At 31.7% G+C, this 17,635-nt stretch overlaps 2 protein-coding genes across 18 annotated transcripts in view; one reads left to right on the forward strand and one right to left on the reverse strand.

The window, feature by feature from the left end:
* mtd (TLD domain-containing protein mustard) overlaps positions 1 to 15,348 on the forward strand; it is a 132,527-nt gene extending 117,179 nt beyond the window's left edge. For 15 of the 17 annotated variants that reach the window (XM_085481421.1, XM_085481425.1, XM_085481422.1 and 12 more), the window contains 3 exons: positions 7,423 to 7,704; positions 8,296 to 8,465; positions 8,548 to 10,864. In XM_085481421.1, the coding sequence (XP_085337547.1) occupies positions 7,423 to 7,704; positions 8,296 to 8,465; positions 8,548 to 8,683 (588 nt within the window). In that variant the 3' untranslated portion in view covers positions 8,684 to 10,864. Of the gene's footprint in view, positions 1 to 7,422; positions 7,705 to 8,295; positions 8,466 to 8,547 lie in introns of all 17 variants that reach the window. The other 2 variants (XM_029312393.2, XM_085481414.1) reach the window with 1 other exon arrangement.
* Syx8 (syntaxin 8) lies at positions 15,349 to 17,315 on the reverse strand. The gene is made up of 5 exons (XM_029312391.2): positions 16,969 to 17,315; positions 16,590 to 16,784; positions 16,220 to 16,479; positions 16,052 to 16,144; positions 15,349 to 15,969 (listed from the first exon to the last, which is right to left on the reverse strand). The coding sequence occupies exons 1-5, from the start codon at positions 17,001 to 17,003 to the stop codon at positions 15,809 to 15,811; spliced, it is 744 nt and encodes a 247-aa protein (XP_029168224.1). The 5' UTR covers positions 17,004 to 17,315; the 3' UTR covers positions 15,349 to 15,808.
* Between the last annotated feature and the right edge of the window lie 320 nt (positions 17,316 to 17,635).

Consider the following 17,635-nt stretch of genomic DNA (forward strand, 5'->3'; position numbering starts at 1 on the left):
TAATATTTATATGCATCAATTATTTTGCATAACTTGAATAATAATAAAATATTTTAATATATGTAAGATGATTAAATAAATTACAGTTTCTATATATACATATAATATATAAATTTAAACAAAATTAGTACATTTTGCAAAATTATACATTTAGCCAGATAAATAAAAATAATAGTAAAATGCTATTGCACTATAATGTATCTAAGATCTAAATATTTGAACATACATGTATAGAGAGAAAGAGAGAAAAAGAGAGAGATATCAACTAATTATAAAATAGTAAACTTATGTAATATTTCGCGATCAAAAAGAATGAAGTAATATTGTGCGAAATTATATAATTTTGTTCAATTACACTTATGTCATAAACTTCCGCTATACCCACTCATTATATGTCCTACGATGACATTCCTCGCTTACAATTAGCAAATTGCCAGGAAATTTCGATTAGTGAATCGTGTAGCCAGTTCGCAATTGAAATCAATTTATAGAGTCCGTATAATAAATGACATATATTTCACAATTGTTAATTATTCGCTGAACTGCGTTTCCGTTTTGCTTTTATCTTAATTAAAACACAATTAAAAAACCTATTAGATACACATGAATTAGTCAGATTTCTTGGTCTATAATAACGAGTACATACATAATGCATGAGACTGAGAAATCTTCATCAACAGGGATGAAAATTAGTGCCTCTTAATGTTTTTTCCCTATCTCTGATTGATGGTGGCTTGTCTCGCCTGGTACAAGGCGAATTACGCATAAGATTAGCATATGTAAACGTGGTCGGACACAATCATGCTTATATCACAATAATCGGAGTGAATATAAGTATGAGATATACTCGAGGTATATAACATATAGGTATTACGGTATACTCGTTAGACGATCATTTTAATCCATCTTGAGTTAACATTCATTCTTTTTAATCACGGAAAATCTTTATCCAGAGATAAAAGCAACACACGAGATAAGCGATCATATTTAATGCTGGAATATTTATAATTTTTTATTAGCGTGATATATTTTTCTTCTCTGAATCGCTAATCTAGACCGTAATATCAACATTGATAATACAAAATTAATTTTGTATTTAAACTTAGTTTTGTCCGTTTTATTTAAATTATTAAAGAGAGCAATGCTTTATTCGCTACTTTTTACTTTTGACAGAATTTTCTTCACAATCAGATTTCTTACATAAATGACGACAGCGATTAATAATAATTAAATCATTATATATGCATTATTGTTTTATACTTTTTGTTCTTATAAAAATATTTCTCGGTTATACATTTTCTTAAAATAATATCAAAATTTTATTATTAAAAATATTATTTAAAATATTATTTAAAATATATTATTTAAAATATTATATTTAAAAATATATTTCTCATAAATACATTTAAATGAACTGCAACTCATATATGTATTTACAATTGGAGATTATGATAATATATTGATGATAAAAATATCGTAGTTGTTTTTAAGAAAACAATCTGAAAAAAATATGTTATTCCGTGTCCTTGCATAAAAAAGGAAAAAAATGATCCGAAGCTCGCGGAGATAAGTATACGGAAATTCATATAAAATCTCATAAAACTGCATACGGAAGTTGATTATTACGAGTGTTGTTAAAATACCGGCGTCATTAAAAGCGTTTTTGGCAAATCGAATGGCATCGTCGGCGTCTCTCTTTTTCTACCTTTGGTTTGTTAACAGTCGACCCGTCATTATCAAAGTCGCATCAGGACGGTTGATCGAAGGACGATCAACGCGCGAGAATAATGCACTCGAGGCCGACTCGGGCATTCGATGGGAATTTATATGTACTTGGCATTAAGTAGAAAGAAGAGGGGAACAGGCCCGAATGAAAGGATTTTTGCAAAGTTTCTCGCGCGATGGTAGAAATTCAATCCGACATTATTTAGTTTCGATCGATTCGTCCTGCCGATCGCACAAGCCTCGTAAAAGATTGTCGCGAGTGTGATTTTCTGACGCACAACGAAAATAACAGAAATAGTTAGAGAAGTCAAAATATAGAATCGCGGATATACACAAAGATTTATTTGACAGCGATAACGTAAATCTCTGCTTCCTCGGAAGTATTTCTTAATTTCGAAATAAAAAGTTTACGTGAAAAAGTCTATCATTTTCAACGCGCTTAAAAACGAAAACAAGAACGTATTTTGTAACGTTAGACTGGTTATAAATGATTAGCAAACATTGAGTATATTTTATCAACGATATCTAAGAGTTCAAGACTCAGACACAAGAGTTAGTAATAAACTATTTAGTGTGATAACACATATTTAAAATTTATTACATTGATCATGACCGTGGATCCATGTCCTATTCTGAATTATGTTTTTCAGCATTCGTCAAGAATGCTTACGGTGAGCATCTAATTTTTAATAATTATTATAATTAATTTTTATAATTATTAATTTAATAAATATCGTAATTCATTTTACAATAGAAAATATTTGCGTGTATTACATATAATATGTGGAAAGAAATTAATATGCTCTCTCTTTCTCATTTTACAATATTGAAACATGTCAAATATTAAAGCAATATGACGTAATGTGATATTTTTAAATTTCGATTACTTAGAATTCATAGTCCAGAAATATAAAATCCAACATATCAAAAGATCTTTATCAAAAGATCTCATGATAATTTTCACAATCGTATAAAAATGATAACATAAATTACTACTTTTGATTGCAACAAGATGAATGCTACATTAAAAATAATTTATGTTATCGTAATTTTATTGTTATTATCGTCGTGTAGATTAATTTGCTAAATAATTGATTAGTTTCATGATTTGAAAAAAAGATAGACGATACTCGGTTACTCAATTTTGATCAAATCAACTTGTGTACAAATGCTAACTGATTCGAAGCAGATTTATATCGTGACCTTCTTTAAAAAAGATGTTTCTACGCGTTTAAATATTTCCTTCGAACTAAACGCGATTGTTGTAAACATACAATTACTGTAAACGTACAATTATTCTCACAAGTCTGCAAATTTAATTAAATTTTATTCTCCGCATTCCGTTAACAAGTAATACGAAATCACAATGCAATACAATTACACTACACATTTAGAAAAAAGAGAGTATTACAAAAAAATAAAACATTTCAGATATAAACAAAAATAAATTGCAATTTTTTTAGATTTTTATTTCACAGTAAACTATTATTATAGAAACATATAATACATCTGGATGTTCTTGTATTCGCAGCATATTGTCGAATTTTATATTATTATTTTCGCAAGAAAAATTATTATTTTTAAAATATTGACTTGTCTTTTACCAATCTAATTACCATTAACTAATATTATATTATGAGTTTTCTATCATCATTAAACTAGAAAGGAATGTTCTTCTACATTATATTTTTTTATATTTGATTTGTTTAAAAAGAAGATCTGAAAAAGAATTAAAAACGATCTCTTGTAATTTTGTTTTGTGATGTATTATATACAATATCGTCTTTATGAAATTTCCTTGTCTTTAAGAAGAGTAAGAATAAAAATAAAAAAATATGTTCATTATAAAATTTTATCTTTCATCACCATTCATATCATTTTTTATTATCTTTCATCATCTTTCATATCATTTTTATTAGAGCTTATATACTATATGATGATATAAAATATTTTTTTAGAAAATAATTTTTGTAATGAAAAAAATTAGACTCTTAATTCATTAGATTTTACTAAAAGTAGTGTTTTAGGACATCTTATGTAAATATGTTTTTATAAAAGTTCTAATCTATTTTATTTCCCGAAGATTAATCAGAAGCATTTTAAGCACGTGACTATCACGCCGTTTCAAAGTTGTTATTGTCGTTACACTGCTTGACATAATCGCAGATGAGTATTAATCGTGAGACGTCTTAATTGACATGTGAACTTAAATGTAAAATAAGGACGCACAATCTATCATTTCGTTTGCTCATCTATCCTTGTTGAAAATTTAAGTAGCAATAAGCAGTATCGCAAATTACGAAAACAGACCAATTATTTTCTCATTAAAAAAAAAACCAGTTTTTATTTTTTTATACAGTAAGACATTTTTGTATCAAACTTGCAAACTTCTCGAATTATCTGTTATTTTTTGGATTATTGATATGATTTTTTTATATTAATTTTATTATTCTTAAAGCTCAAAATATTTTAATATCGATTTTTTTTGGGAAGTAGAAAAATTGGAAGAAAAGCCACAATTTTCCATTAGGTCGCACAAATTGAGAAAGTCATAATATTATAATATGAAATTCAATCATTAATTTTCCCATAAAAAATGCAAATATGTATTCTCTCTTTTTTTCTCATGATACTTTATATGAATAACAGTTCAGAAATTGTTTATGACGAGATACGACCCTGTTCTCTCGACTAATTTATTAAAGTTGATATATAAATGTACAAGCTGTTTGCGCGAAACATCTGGAAGCGTATTGCTATCGAGTTAAAATTAACGCAATACCTTCAATAAAGTAGCTGATAAACTTCGAAAAACTTCCTAGCATGACTAAAGAACGATCGATTGACAATGTGACACTTTTATGTCTGTCCGTATAAAAGGAACAAATGTCAAAAGCACGATAAGCTTGTGACGATAGTACAATTTTTGCATATAAATAAATTACTTGGCTCTTCTTCCACGTGCGTGCAAAAACATAGAAATACCGTAAAATTCGAAATTTTACGGCTCATTCTTTTTCTTCCACAGACTGAGAGAAGATTTATTTAATATCATTAACGTGCATTTATTTGCAGAGATTTTTAAATTTTATTTTGCAAAGGCTCTTAAAAGTTAGAATAACATTACTTGGTGAAATAAGACAACTGTTGATTAATAACAAATATATACATGCATGGAAATTGAAATTCTTCCAGTGATGGGATCAGAGGTTATCGAAATCACTTTTTTATCTCATTATTTTTTTTTACATAAATCTCTTTTTTACAGAGAACAAGTTTACTTGATAATGGTCAACAATATTGACAAACGGCGTCTTTCTTGAGCACGATTTTTCCATAATCAGTCTATAGAGATAATATACAATGAAAATGGTGAGGCAATTTGTATAATAATGCTACCTGATATTCTTATTATGTACGTGATGTAAATGCGTTTATATTCATTTATGACGTGATTCGCATTATTTTTGTAACACGAATAGATCGGAAGATTGTTTTTTTTTTTTTTTTTTTTATTTTTATTTAACATTATTCGGATTTTCTTCGAAAATTTAATACTCAGTTAAAATCTATAATGTCAGAGTGTGTAATAATAAAAGTTTCTTGCAATCTATATAAACTCGACGAAACTCGGACACAACTTTATTACAGTAAAACTAAATCGATTTCGGAAGTCACGTTGATTGAGAAAATAAATTAAACAGGAATATTATAAATGATGTAAATATCTGAGAATAATATGCAATATATTTTTCATCTACATATAAAGCGATATTCAGGGATGCATTCAGATCCCTCTCGTTCATTTGTAATGTATTCTTTGAATATTATCGAATGTAAGCATAATCATGGATTTTATTGATCATTGAATAATTGATGTTTTATATCTTTCACATCTCTGCATCTTCAGGTTGCATTGAACAATGAGTATAGTTATCAGAAATACTTTATCATTGCAGATAATAACACAATCTCATACCGAGAATTATCAAATTATGCCAATTTGATAGATGATAGTATAAAGTAATATAAGTAAGAATGGTGTATAAAACTGTAATCACAAGAGCAGGAAGATATATGTAAAAAAATTTTATCGAGTTTCTCATCTTGTAGCCCAATCTACGAATTATTCAGAATTATTGGTGATTGGTTTCTCGATAATTTGACGTACGATAGTATCGTGTTTTACACACATGAATGATAGCACGAATTCACGTTAATTGCAATTAGTGAGAGAATTGTGAAAATTGGTCGTAACTTTGTGGCATTCTCGAAAATTGGCTTGATTAATCTCGTTGCTATTTTTATGCATGTATATTATTATTTCTTATTTTTCTTTATTAATGAAAATTTTATTATAGAGTGAAAAGATGTATATGTTACATATTTAAAATATATATTGACCTAATTATGTTCTAATGTGAAATCAATCAAAATAATTAAGAGAGTAAAATTAAACAAGATTATAAAATAAATATTCACTTTTTTAATAATTTTACGTAATAATTATGTAATTTAATTATCTTTTAATTTGTCTATAATTTTATAGCAGTTTAGATAGTTTATTTTGACAGTCTTGTTTACTCTATTTTAGTCCTTATTATTATCTTCACAGATCTATACCTTTTAGCAACAATCTGCGTTTATATGTCAATTTTCGGATTAAATGTCTATGATTTCGGGACAGAGGTGGAGTTCAATCGCTATGGATATAGGATTTAGCCGTTCGTAATAGCAGCTTCTATGGTTCCGGTTTCCCTACAATCGAACTTGTATCGATGCACCGCGTGGAATTTTCATTCTCTCTCACGCGTGTATCGCATTATCGTGCGCGATGCAAAGCAAAGTCACTTCATGATGTGATGGGAACAAAAGTAATTCAATATCGGCACACATTTCACGTGGTGCGGTCTCCCACGTTAGTAATTATCTAGCAATTCACTCGAATAAACGCGACACCCACTGCGGTTACGTGTTACGTGAGATCATGTTAACAAAGTACAACACGACACACAATTAGATGTGCCCTAAATGTGCTTAGATGCTAGCTAAACTGAGGAGGTCAGAAGCAGAAGGGATGTTCAGAGTCCTCTTGCTAATTAAATATATTTTCTCAAGTTTATAAGAAGTGAAAATTGTTGCGTAGAATCTTGCAATTTTTCAGGATTTTAAATCGAGATAATAAAATTTCAGATTAAAATATTTTATTATTTAATAAATATATTATTATATATATATAAATTATTGTAAGAAACGATGATGGCTGCTTATCAATTATATATATGGTATACTTGATTAGAAATTGATATTATATTGTTACAATTAACCGTTACGACAATTATAACAATTTGTTTTAATATTCTTCTTGATCCTAATAGACTTTCAAAAAATATTTAAATGTTTTATAGATTGTATCTAACAACAAAGGAAAAAAATTACATGCATGTTATAAAATAATTTTTTTATTCTAATCGACATTATATAGGAGAATTTTCACACGTAATTTGTGCGTTTATATAAATGACAGAGCACAGCATCCCCATTTGTGCCATGATCACTTTTCGATCATGAAATTGTCATTGTTGGAGATGATGTTGCTTTTTACCTCCTCAATTAGAATTAGCGATGGATATATGTATCATTGTCGAAAATTGTATTCGGCGACATGTTAATTAATGACGTAACGAATTTTCGCAGGTACTGTCTATGAGCGAGGAAGTGAGGCGAGTCCTCTACGCGAACAGTGCCATCTCCTTAGACAACGATGTCATCGTGCCTGATCTCATCGGTACGACGGAAATACTCAGCGAGGAGCACAGGGAACAGCTCTGTCGTCATCTGCCCGCCAGGGCAGAGGGTTATCAATGGACTCTCGTCTTCAGCACCAGCCAGCATGGCTTCAGTCTCAACAGCATGTATCGAAAAATGGCAAAGATCGAGAGTCCGATCTTGTTAGTTATCGAGGACACCGAAGGCAATGTGAGTATTTTATTTGCCAATTGAAATGGAGTGGACTTATCAATTTAAGCCGATTGGTTTTAATTTGATCTTAGCTTTTAAAAATCAATCTTGGTAGAAAAGTTAAACATAAAGTACGCTTACAATATTTTACCAGCATTTATTTGTATACTTTTATATTTTATGTTATAATAGCGTTGTAACGCGCGCATGTATAATAATATTCTGTCATATACTAGAAAGACATTGTTCGCAATATTTTTTATTTAATGAAAATAATTTCTCGTATTTGTATCAAAAAGATTATAGTAAAAATTAATTATATACGTAGAGAGAATCGACACCTTTAGAGTGTTTAATGAAATATAGAAACAAACTAAGCCGAGTTTAATTAGAAAGTTCTGCACAGTCGTCATAATTAACTTAAACGAAACATTAACATGCATTCACACACACTAAGTTGTTTGCGCATTTACTCGCTTCGTGAACGAATTGGTTTTCCACTGACTCGTTTGCTCGAGCTCTTTATACAAAAGCAACAAATGTACAATGTAATCATATGATATTTTTTCTTCAATTTTACACCACATGTCACACTTTATGTTATTACAGGTGTTCGGTGCATTAACCTCGTGCGCCTTACACGTAAGCGATCACTTTTATGGCACCGGCGAGTCCCTTCTCTTCAGGTTTTCGCCAAAGTTCCAGTGTTTCAACTGGAGCGGCGACAATCTATACTTCATCAAAGGCAACAACGAGAGCTTAGCAATCGGTGCCGGAGAGTAAGTATTTTTCATTTTTTTCTCACTTTTTTTCTCTTCTATTGAGAATTTCATAGAGTTAATTGTTTATGGTTTTCTTTAGTGGCAAATTCGGACTCTGGTTGGACGGTGACCTGTATCAAGGCAGAACGCAGGCCTGCAGTACCTACGGCAACGAACCGTTAGCGCCGCGCGAAGACTTTGTCGTCAAGACACTGGAATGTTGGGCATTCATATAGGACACGGCCTCATACCCTCAGCCTGTCGCTCCTTCGCCCTCACCGCAGCCTAATTTAACCTGAACTCGTGAGTCTCACGAAGGTTTCGCTCCCCCTCCCCTTGTCTAGGAGAGATTAGAGGAAGACTAATGATTCTAAGAGATTGTCAGGCAAGTTAAATCGTATCGATACCGATATGTTGCCACGATACCGATTACCTCGATCGTCATTTGGGAAACCCTCGCCCAATGTTAGACAGGATGATGATTCTCCCAGAAGAAAAGAATGAATCGTCAGTGTCGGCATGAAGGGACAACGATGACATTACCTGAAGATGGTGAAATTGACGAGAAGCAGCCTCGAAAGGGATGCGGACGGTAAAAAGAAAGAGGCTGTCATCCGAAATTATATGCGATCGTAGCGCGTGCCATTAACACGCGGACATAGATACACCACATAGCTACTGATTATCGTTAATTGTCCCTCACTCCTCTATCTTTTTTAGTTGGCGTATTTATTCTATTTTTTATATTCTATTTGAATGATCTTCGCTCGTTAATTTGATTTTGTAAGTTGGCCGAGAGTCGAAGAATTATGATTACTTTATACTGATAATCGTTACTTCGAACTAGTCGTGAGTTTATGACACCTCTAACGCCGATATAAAGATAATTATGATGATAAAGATGATGGTGATGATGATGGTGATAATTAAGCTGATAATGATGATGATGATACTGCAGATGATTATAATATAATGATGATGATGATGATGAAAGAATGAAAGTGTGAGTGATTGAAAACAATATGGATGGTAAATGTGCGAGACGAGATATATAATGTTTGAAAGAAAATAATTTACGATTCAATACGATGAAAATGCTAAAAACTAACAGTTTGTTGATGTGTAGATAATGTAGATAGTAAATGTAAATATAAATATATATATAATATATATATACACATATATATTATATATATACACTATGATTGTATTGCTATGATTGATTTCGACGGTAGTAGAGAGAACTCTTTGCCGAACACTGTGTAGCTCGTCATGTATAAAGCAGATCTTTATTAACACGAAGTACACAATACGCATATATACATATTACATGCATACACATGGGGATTGATACACAGATTACGGGAAGCGTGCTCTCGCGCAATCGGATGATTTATGATCTGAGAATATAAAGTAGTCTTAGTACAGAAAGAGATACCTCGTGCTAATCTTAACAATTATGAGAGAAAACCTAGGAGAAACCGGCGGACAAGAAATCAATGATGTGCGAGTTGAATCGAGTCGGAGCGTATTCGTGAATCTTTTATCGTCAGTAATTAGTAAATGTGCTTTGGAGTCACGAGTGACTTACAACGAACACACATGCCTGTGCCTGCTTCGCTCTCTTTGTCTCCCTCCGTCAAACGTACACGCGATTACTGAAGCGAGTACTTCCGAGCATGAGTTCATCTTACTACCAGCGTACGAATTCCCTGTAATGTAACAAAAAAAAAACAACCAATCATTATAGAGATAGCGCATCTCAAACGGATGAAGAATCGTCGCGTTCTATCGCGCTCCTTTAAATTTAGACTGACTTTGTACACACATACACACTCGCACACACAATCGTACACTGTCCGAGCTTATAATCTCTATCGCGCGAGTATCGTGAGGAAGTGTGAGCGTTTTTCGAGATAATCGAAACATCATGTGTATACTCGCTCGTCATTATTTAGCGCGCGCCTCGTCGATCTGCAAAGAGAGAAGGAAATAAAATTTTGTACACGCGCGAGATCGGACGAACTCTCCTAGAACGTTAAGTCACAAGCATTGTGCTGAGTTGAGAAACCATTTGTTTGAAGGATGGCCGATTTTGGCGCGTGCCACGTCGTGATCCGCTTCGCGACAATCTTGAATGAAAATCACGACACGTTTTATACCACGTAGACTTAATAACGATACCGCCATATCTCTCTCTCCCCCCTCCTATAATTACTCTAGATACAATTTGTACTTCGCGGTCACGCGTTGTGTCGTTTCTATATACTTCGGATTTCGGAATCTTCGTAATCTTAACAAAAGGCGTTTCTCTGTTGGTTGATTGCCGTGTGACAGGGGCGCTTAACGACGACCAAGAGTGCTTATTATACTAAACAACACATGTGAGCACAATAAAATACAAAACTTTTGATCTATCTTTACCTATTTCTCTCTCTCACACATACACATACACATATACCTTTTCTCCCGATGTAACGCCATCGAAGAACTGAGTTCGAAAGACTGAACAGCCGATCGAAAGAAGGATAATCCAAGTGTTTGCGCACTGGTTACAAGACGCACTAAAAGAAGAGAACCGGAAAGGATTTAATCAAAGCTGTCGATTGAACGGAGCACTTGTCTGACGAGTCTAATTTTTCATATTGCCGTGAAATAAATATGAGATGTAGATGTTAAAAAAGTAAACTAAATATGCCAATCAAATCGTGAGAGAGAGTCCACAATAAACACAGATATCATTTCTCGCGTTACGCGAGATCTAACGAAATCTCGATTTCATCGAGATTACAATCTCGGTTTTTGATCCTCGCCAGCTCGACGAAGCACAAACAGGATATATATTATACGGCTTATTAGGGTGATAATTTCGAATCTTAATCTGTATTTTAACGTGCGACACACGATAACACATTATATACGATTAGCGTTGCTTAGAGTGTTAATTATAGTTTAGGCGTAATCTTGTGATATTAAGTAAAAAAAAAGGAAAAAAAGAATTGCGCTTTGATAGATGATTTGTTGAATCGCTTCGATGGTATCATTCAATTGCACGTGCGACATCGTGTGCACACACACATACAAACATTCATATCCCTCGAGATAGAAGTCCTTCCTCTTCTGCTTCCTTGACCGCGAAGCGCGCGTGCAACAGCGAAAATATTGCTCGAGGAATCGAAATATTTTTTTTCACCGGGGATTTAAAAGAGCGCGAAAAGGCTAATAGTATTGTTACATACGCGAAAGCAAGAAAAAGCGAAGTATATATATTTGTGACGACAGATAAGGATAAGCCAAATGAGATGCTTGAGAGAAAAAAAAGTATTCACGTGACCCTCGTCTTAATGTAAAAAATTAAGATGTCAATGTGCATTGTAAAGAAAAAAATAAAACTAAGCATGTCTAAGGGAAATAAACTTTCTGTTAATTATTTCTTTTTTTATTTCACACGCGTCTTCTTTTTTTTTTTTTTTTTTTTTTTTTTTTTTTTTATTGGTTCGTGATGTCGAGTCGTAACATATGCACAACCATTGTAATGTGTGCGCGAGATCTTTTGGTCCGAGATGAGTCCATCATATGTCATGAAGTTTTTAAGAGTTAGAAAAGAAATGATAAAAAAAATATCTATAAAATTTTACTTTACACTCTCAGATATATCGGATAATGTTTGTTAATCACTAGCCGTATTAGTGTGTTTAATCGTGTGCCATTATTGCCAACACGCGTATCGATATTGCCATGTATCAATGTAAGTGGCACTCCTCGAGTGAGATCTGATACTTTTTCTCTTCCACGAAGCGTCTCTTGTATATCGAATTTAAAAATACGCGACAAATAGAGCTATATGAAGAAACAGGCGGTATTACCTCTGTAGAAGTAAATTAAAATGTATCCAGTGGCGGATTATTAGACATGATAATTGTCTATAAACTAGTATAAGATCTCACAAGTACATACAATTAATAAATTTATACTCGTGAATAATTTAATTTCATAAACGAAAAATTTTTACTCTGTGTGATTTTTTTTTAATAATACATAATTTAATGTTACGTATGTAAAATTTGTTATATATAAGAGAATCATTAAGATCTTTGAATATCATGCAGCAGAGATGTTTGTTGATCCGCCACTGAATGTGTACCAAACGGGACTTTAAAAAACGCTAACTATAACTGCGAAAGATTTTGGCATTTCCCACATTGTATACATATGTATTTTGCTTACATTTCTAAAGCATTCTCTTGCGAGAAATCGCGTTAAGGATTATGCAATTTTGCTGTGTATCTTCTAATAGCAAACGATACTGTTTCATTGAATTGAACAATGTGACGAATTTATGCCTAAGAGAAATGTTACAAGCGCATATTATGCACTTTCTTTTCGTAAACACATTCATTGTCAGATGAATTATTGTTATAAAAAATATTTTAGAGGTGAAATATATGCGCGTCATTTAATTTGCTTGGAATAGTAAAAAGAAGAAAAAATTGTTATGTATTTTAAGAGATAGGGCACATTCATGCTTCTATGTCCAAATTGCAAAATGATTACTGTTTGTATTAGCCTGATACACAACTATATATAGAGTGTTCCATTTCGCTCACCATCTTATTTATTTTCAATAATGGAATTAAAAGTATTTTTATACAATAAAGATTTAATGAAAAATTTAATTGTAGATATTAAAAAATTTTGAATTGTAGATATTAAAAATTTTTAAAAATCATAAAGTATCAGGTATATAAACAGATACCGCATATCAAATGTTCTATTTTTTTTTAATGTGCAATTTTAATATAAAGTTACGAAGAAATATTTAGATCTTTTAAAGTTTTTCTATGAAAAAAATATTGTTAGATCGGTTCTTTTTAAATTGTATATTTTTTCTCTCTATGAGATATCCTTTGCAATTAAAATGGAAGAAAAATATATAAAAAATAGAAAAGAAAAATGGTATGTGAATGTCAATCAGTTTTTGTGATAATAATGGAACACTCCGAATATATTTATACTCTATAAAATTATACGAATGTAGAGTTTACTTAGAGTACATATAAGATCCATAGATATGAGAGACTAGCGGGATTCTTCACACGCTAAAAATCGTACGCTCGGTATTGGCATAAGAAATAATTATCTACTTATCTAAAAAAAACACACATGTAGTCGATAATAGCGGTCGTTAGTAAACTAATGGCAAGAAAAAAAAGAGATTGAAGATAGAAAAGAGAAGGGAGGGACAAACTCAAGCAAGCAGCACAACAAGGAGACACATACCCTCGGTATACACATTGTCAATTAGATTCAGACTGACTGCAGGGAGACTTGAACACGCATAAACAGTTCGATGTTCTTCGATGTTTAGCTAGATAAAATTGTCGTCCTCGTTAAAATGAGCACGTCATTGAGAACACGAGTCGACGCATCTAACACGGGCCAGTGGCATAAACGTGGAGTGATTAGCGGCTAATGGGACCCATTTGACACATTAAAAAAATATTCTAATATATATATACATATATATATTATCAATTAACAAAGAGAGAGAGAGAGAGAGAGAAAGTGAGAAAATAGAGAGCATCAGAGTTTGTTTGTTTAAGATAAAACACAAGCCAATGGTTGGTCTTAACGCAGGAGTCAGCGCACAAGCTACTTTGGTCTCGTTATGGAACCACATAATTAACGCTGTGTATGCTACGTTATCGATGTGTGCGTCTATTCTACAATTATGCACAGCTACTTGTAAAGAGGAGCTCGTGTTTCTTGTTGAGAAATTCTGAATGTTTTCAACCGATGCTTTGGGGAAAAATTCTATTGCGTTTGCTTTGCGCTGTCGTGTGTGAACAGCTATCGTAAAAATTAATTGAAGTTAACTGAGATTTAACTGCGTGTGCGATTTATTATTATTTTTTTCTTTCCCTCCGTCTTTAGGAAGGGGCAGAGAAGGTCGGCTTAAACGTCAGTTAACTTTAACTAATGTTTAGCGAAACGATTCCCTGTTGCATAAATGTTTAATCGGCTGTTAATGTAGACAGATATTCGTAGAACTGTTCTTATATACGATCAGGCAGCTGTTTGGTTCACAATAACAAAAATTCGCATAATTGATGTGACGTTCGTAGCGGTTTCTGTGTTGAAATCCCAAGTTCTAGTGACAAGCTAGCTAGCGCAGCGAAATTTTGTTGTAAAACCAGAAATATAGACAGAGCAGAGTTTTATTGAACTCGATGGCTATGTTCCAAGATATGCATGAGCATTTTCGATGTAAGGAAATTTCCAGTACAACAATATCAGCTCACAGAGATTTTCGACGCGGTGCGTTGTAACGAGATCTCACTGTATGTTATGAAAGGGAGCGACATATGCTCGGCGCGACTAGTAAAACTTGTATTAAAAATCAATTTTGCGAGACAAGGGGAATTACGGTTTTGTAAAATCCAAAACAATGTGATATATCCGCTGGAAAGGAGAAGAATTTTACGCCAATGTACATACATAAATCCAATTAAATATCATGTCTCGTGTATAGGTAATCGCTGGAAATCGCGTTTACGATAGTAATCCAATTGTTGTTTTGCGTTGTTTTTGGATTGAGAGAGAAAAGAAGGAATCGTGCGGCATTTCTTTCGACTATCAATTGTATGTACAATATGCTGAAACAAGTGTTGAAATACTATCTATTACAAATGTTGATGAAAGAAATCGAGAAAGCGGATATCTGGTACACAAAAAGCAGTTCTTTGATATATATTTAATTTAAACGCGGATTATAAGTGCAGAGAAGCAATAGTGAATCTTTCTTTATATCCCTAGCGCCGAGAAAGTTCGCATAGAACCAGAGATTCAGGATAGATATTTATGATATAAAAAAGAAAAATGCAAAATATGTAACACCATATTTCTGAGACTATCTTTTTATTTCCCATTTCCATCTGACAAGTCTCCCTCGCTTCTTATAAAACTCTATGCGATTAATATTATTTTTAATGCTAATTAAAAGCTTTATAAATTAGGTAAAATTTTACAGAAAATAATATTATCAATATGTAATATATAAAAATTAGAGACATTGAATTATATTTTTATACAAATACTAAAATGTTCCAATATTAAATTGTACATGTATGAATATTTCATTAACATTTTGCTTTCATATTTTATTTATAACATATTAATAGCATAATATATTAAAAATATCCTACTTAATATTAAATATTTTTAGCTTAACTCGATTGAAAAATAGTGATATTACTTTAAAACTGATATTACATTACTTTATTTATAAATAATTAAGCTTCTAATTCTATATTTTAGATATAGACAATTTCAGATGAAAATTAAAACATTGTGAATATTTACTATACTAAAGCAACAATAATAATAGCGATAAAAAGTATAAGTATCACAATCCAATAACCACATGTACGGTCTTTGGAATGAATAGTACGGACCTGCTGGGTCTTATTGATCAAAGATTCATCAGTTCTATCCATATGATCAGCCAGATCATCAATTATTTCTATATTATAGTGGAAATAAGTTTACAGAGAATTTGTTTTTATATAAAAAAATATCTCCATACAAAATCTATTATTACTCACCATTTTGATGATCCACTTCGTTGCTAATAGTTTGTCCAATCTCTTTTTGACGAGCAATTACTTTACATAACTCCTCTAAACCTTTGTCTTGTTCTATAAGAAATTAAACAATGTAAATTATAAAAATAAGTATATAGTGACTTTTTGTTCTTTAAAATTATTATTTACCTCTCAATATTCGCTCCTGATGAGTCATAATATCACTAACAGATACTTGTACATCTAACGGTTTATCATCGTCCTCATCATCATCAGCAGCCCAAGAAGTTGTACCACCATCAGCAAAAGCTGATGAATTTGCTCTTAATAAATTAGCACGAGATGATGCATAATCATGTGTGTGTGGTTCATACAATTTTTGCAACTGAATGTCCTTACTTTGTAATTGTTCCACTTGCCTTGTCCTACGTTCAGCTTCCTCAAATGTTCTATTATGTGTTTGTATTATAAGAAATTTATCAATTCAAAATTATTTCAAAACAGTCTAAAGTGTACAAATATTAATATGTACATATAACATATAGAAATAAAAGGATACATTGTTCTTAACTTGAATGCTTCATCCACTTTGCTTTTTAATTGCTGAACTTCCCGTGTATATTGCTTCATACGCAATCTGACATTGGCAGACAAGCTGGCATAAATCTTTGATGCCTTTGGTTCTCCTTCGCGCAGAGTAAGCTGTTCCATAATCTCACGGAACAACTTTTCACATGCATCATATTCCGTAAGCCTGACACAGAAATCAAATTTTTAAATGCAGAATTATTAAATTAAAATGATTAATATATATAACTAATTATAAAATATTTAGAGATATAATATTATCATTTGAAACTTTGGCAAAAAAAATGACAGATTTTAAATAATCAAATATATGTAAGAATAATATATAAACCACATAATTTATAAATTACCAAGGGTCGATTCCTTCGATATTGACGAGTGCCATTGTCGGAAATATATTTTGACGTAAATGCAGCTGTATTATTAATTCACAGAATGTATTCACAGAATATTTACAAGAGGCAGGTGGTTGAAAGAAACGTTATCTTCTTGATAAACGATAAATGCATTATTGCTACATTATTTTGAGATAGCAATATTAAAAAACAATAATAATAGATGTAATAAGAATTTCTACGTTATATGACACAATATAATACAGCACAATTTTGTAAGTAATAAGACGTAGATATTTGACGTTTTACTGGCTTTGACGTTTAAATAACCTGAAAATCATACTGTGATACTGTCAAACGTCTCACAATCTTTACATCAACACGGAATAGGTCGACTTATCGATATACTCTCGATATGCGATATATCGATTGCTCGATATTATTTAAATTCAAATTCAATTTTGTATGTGCTATAAATATTACTGCTCTTTATTTATTCTGGATCAAATTTAAAATTTTTACATTATGAATGATTGTGAAAAATGGTAAAACTACATATATCCAGATAGCCACAGTAATTATATATAATATCATTTTAATACCAAAACATTATTTGACGTAAAAATATACCATTTTCCCATCAAAATGACATAATATTTGACGTCAAAATTACTACTTTTGC

The sequence above is a fragment of the Nylanderia fulva genome, unplaced genomic scaffold (assembly GCF_048542155.1).
Source record: "Nylanderia fulva isolate GAGA-0341 unplaced genomic scaffold, ASM4854215v1 Scaffold18, whole genome shotgun sequence".
NCBI lineage: Eukaryota > Metazoa > Arthropoda > Insecta > Hymenoptera > Formicidae > Nylanderia > Nylanderia fulva.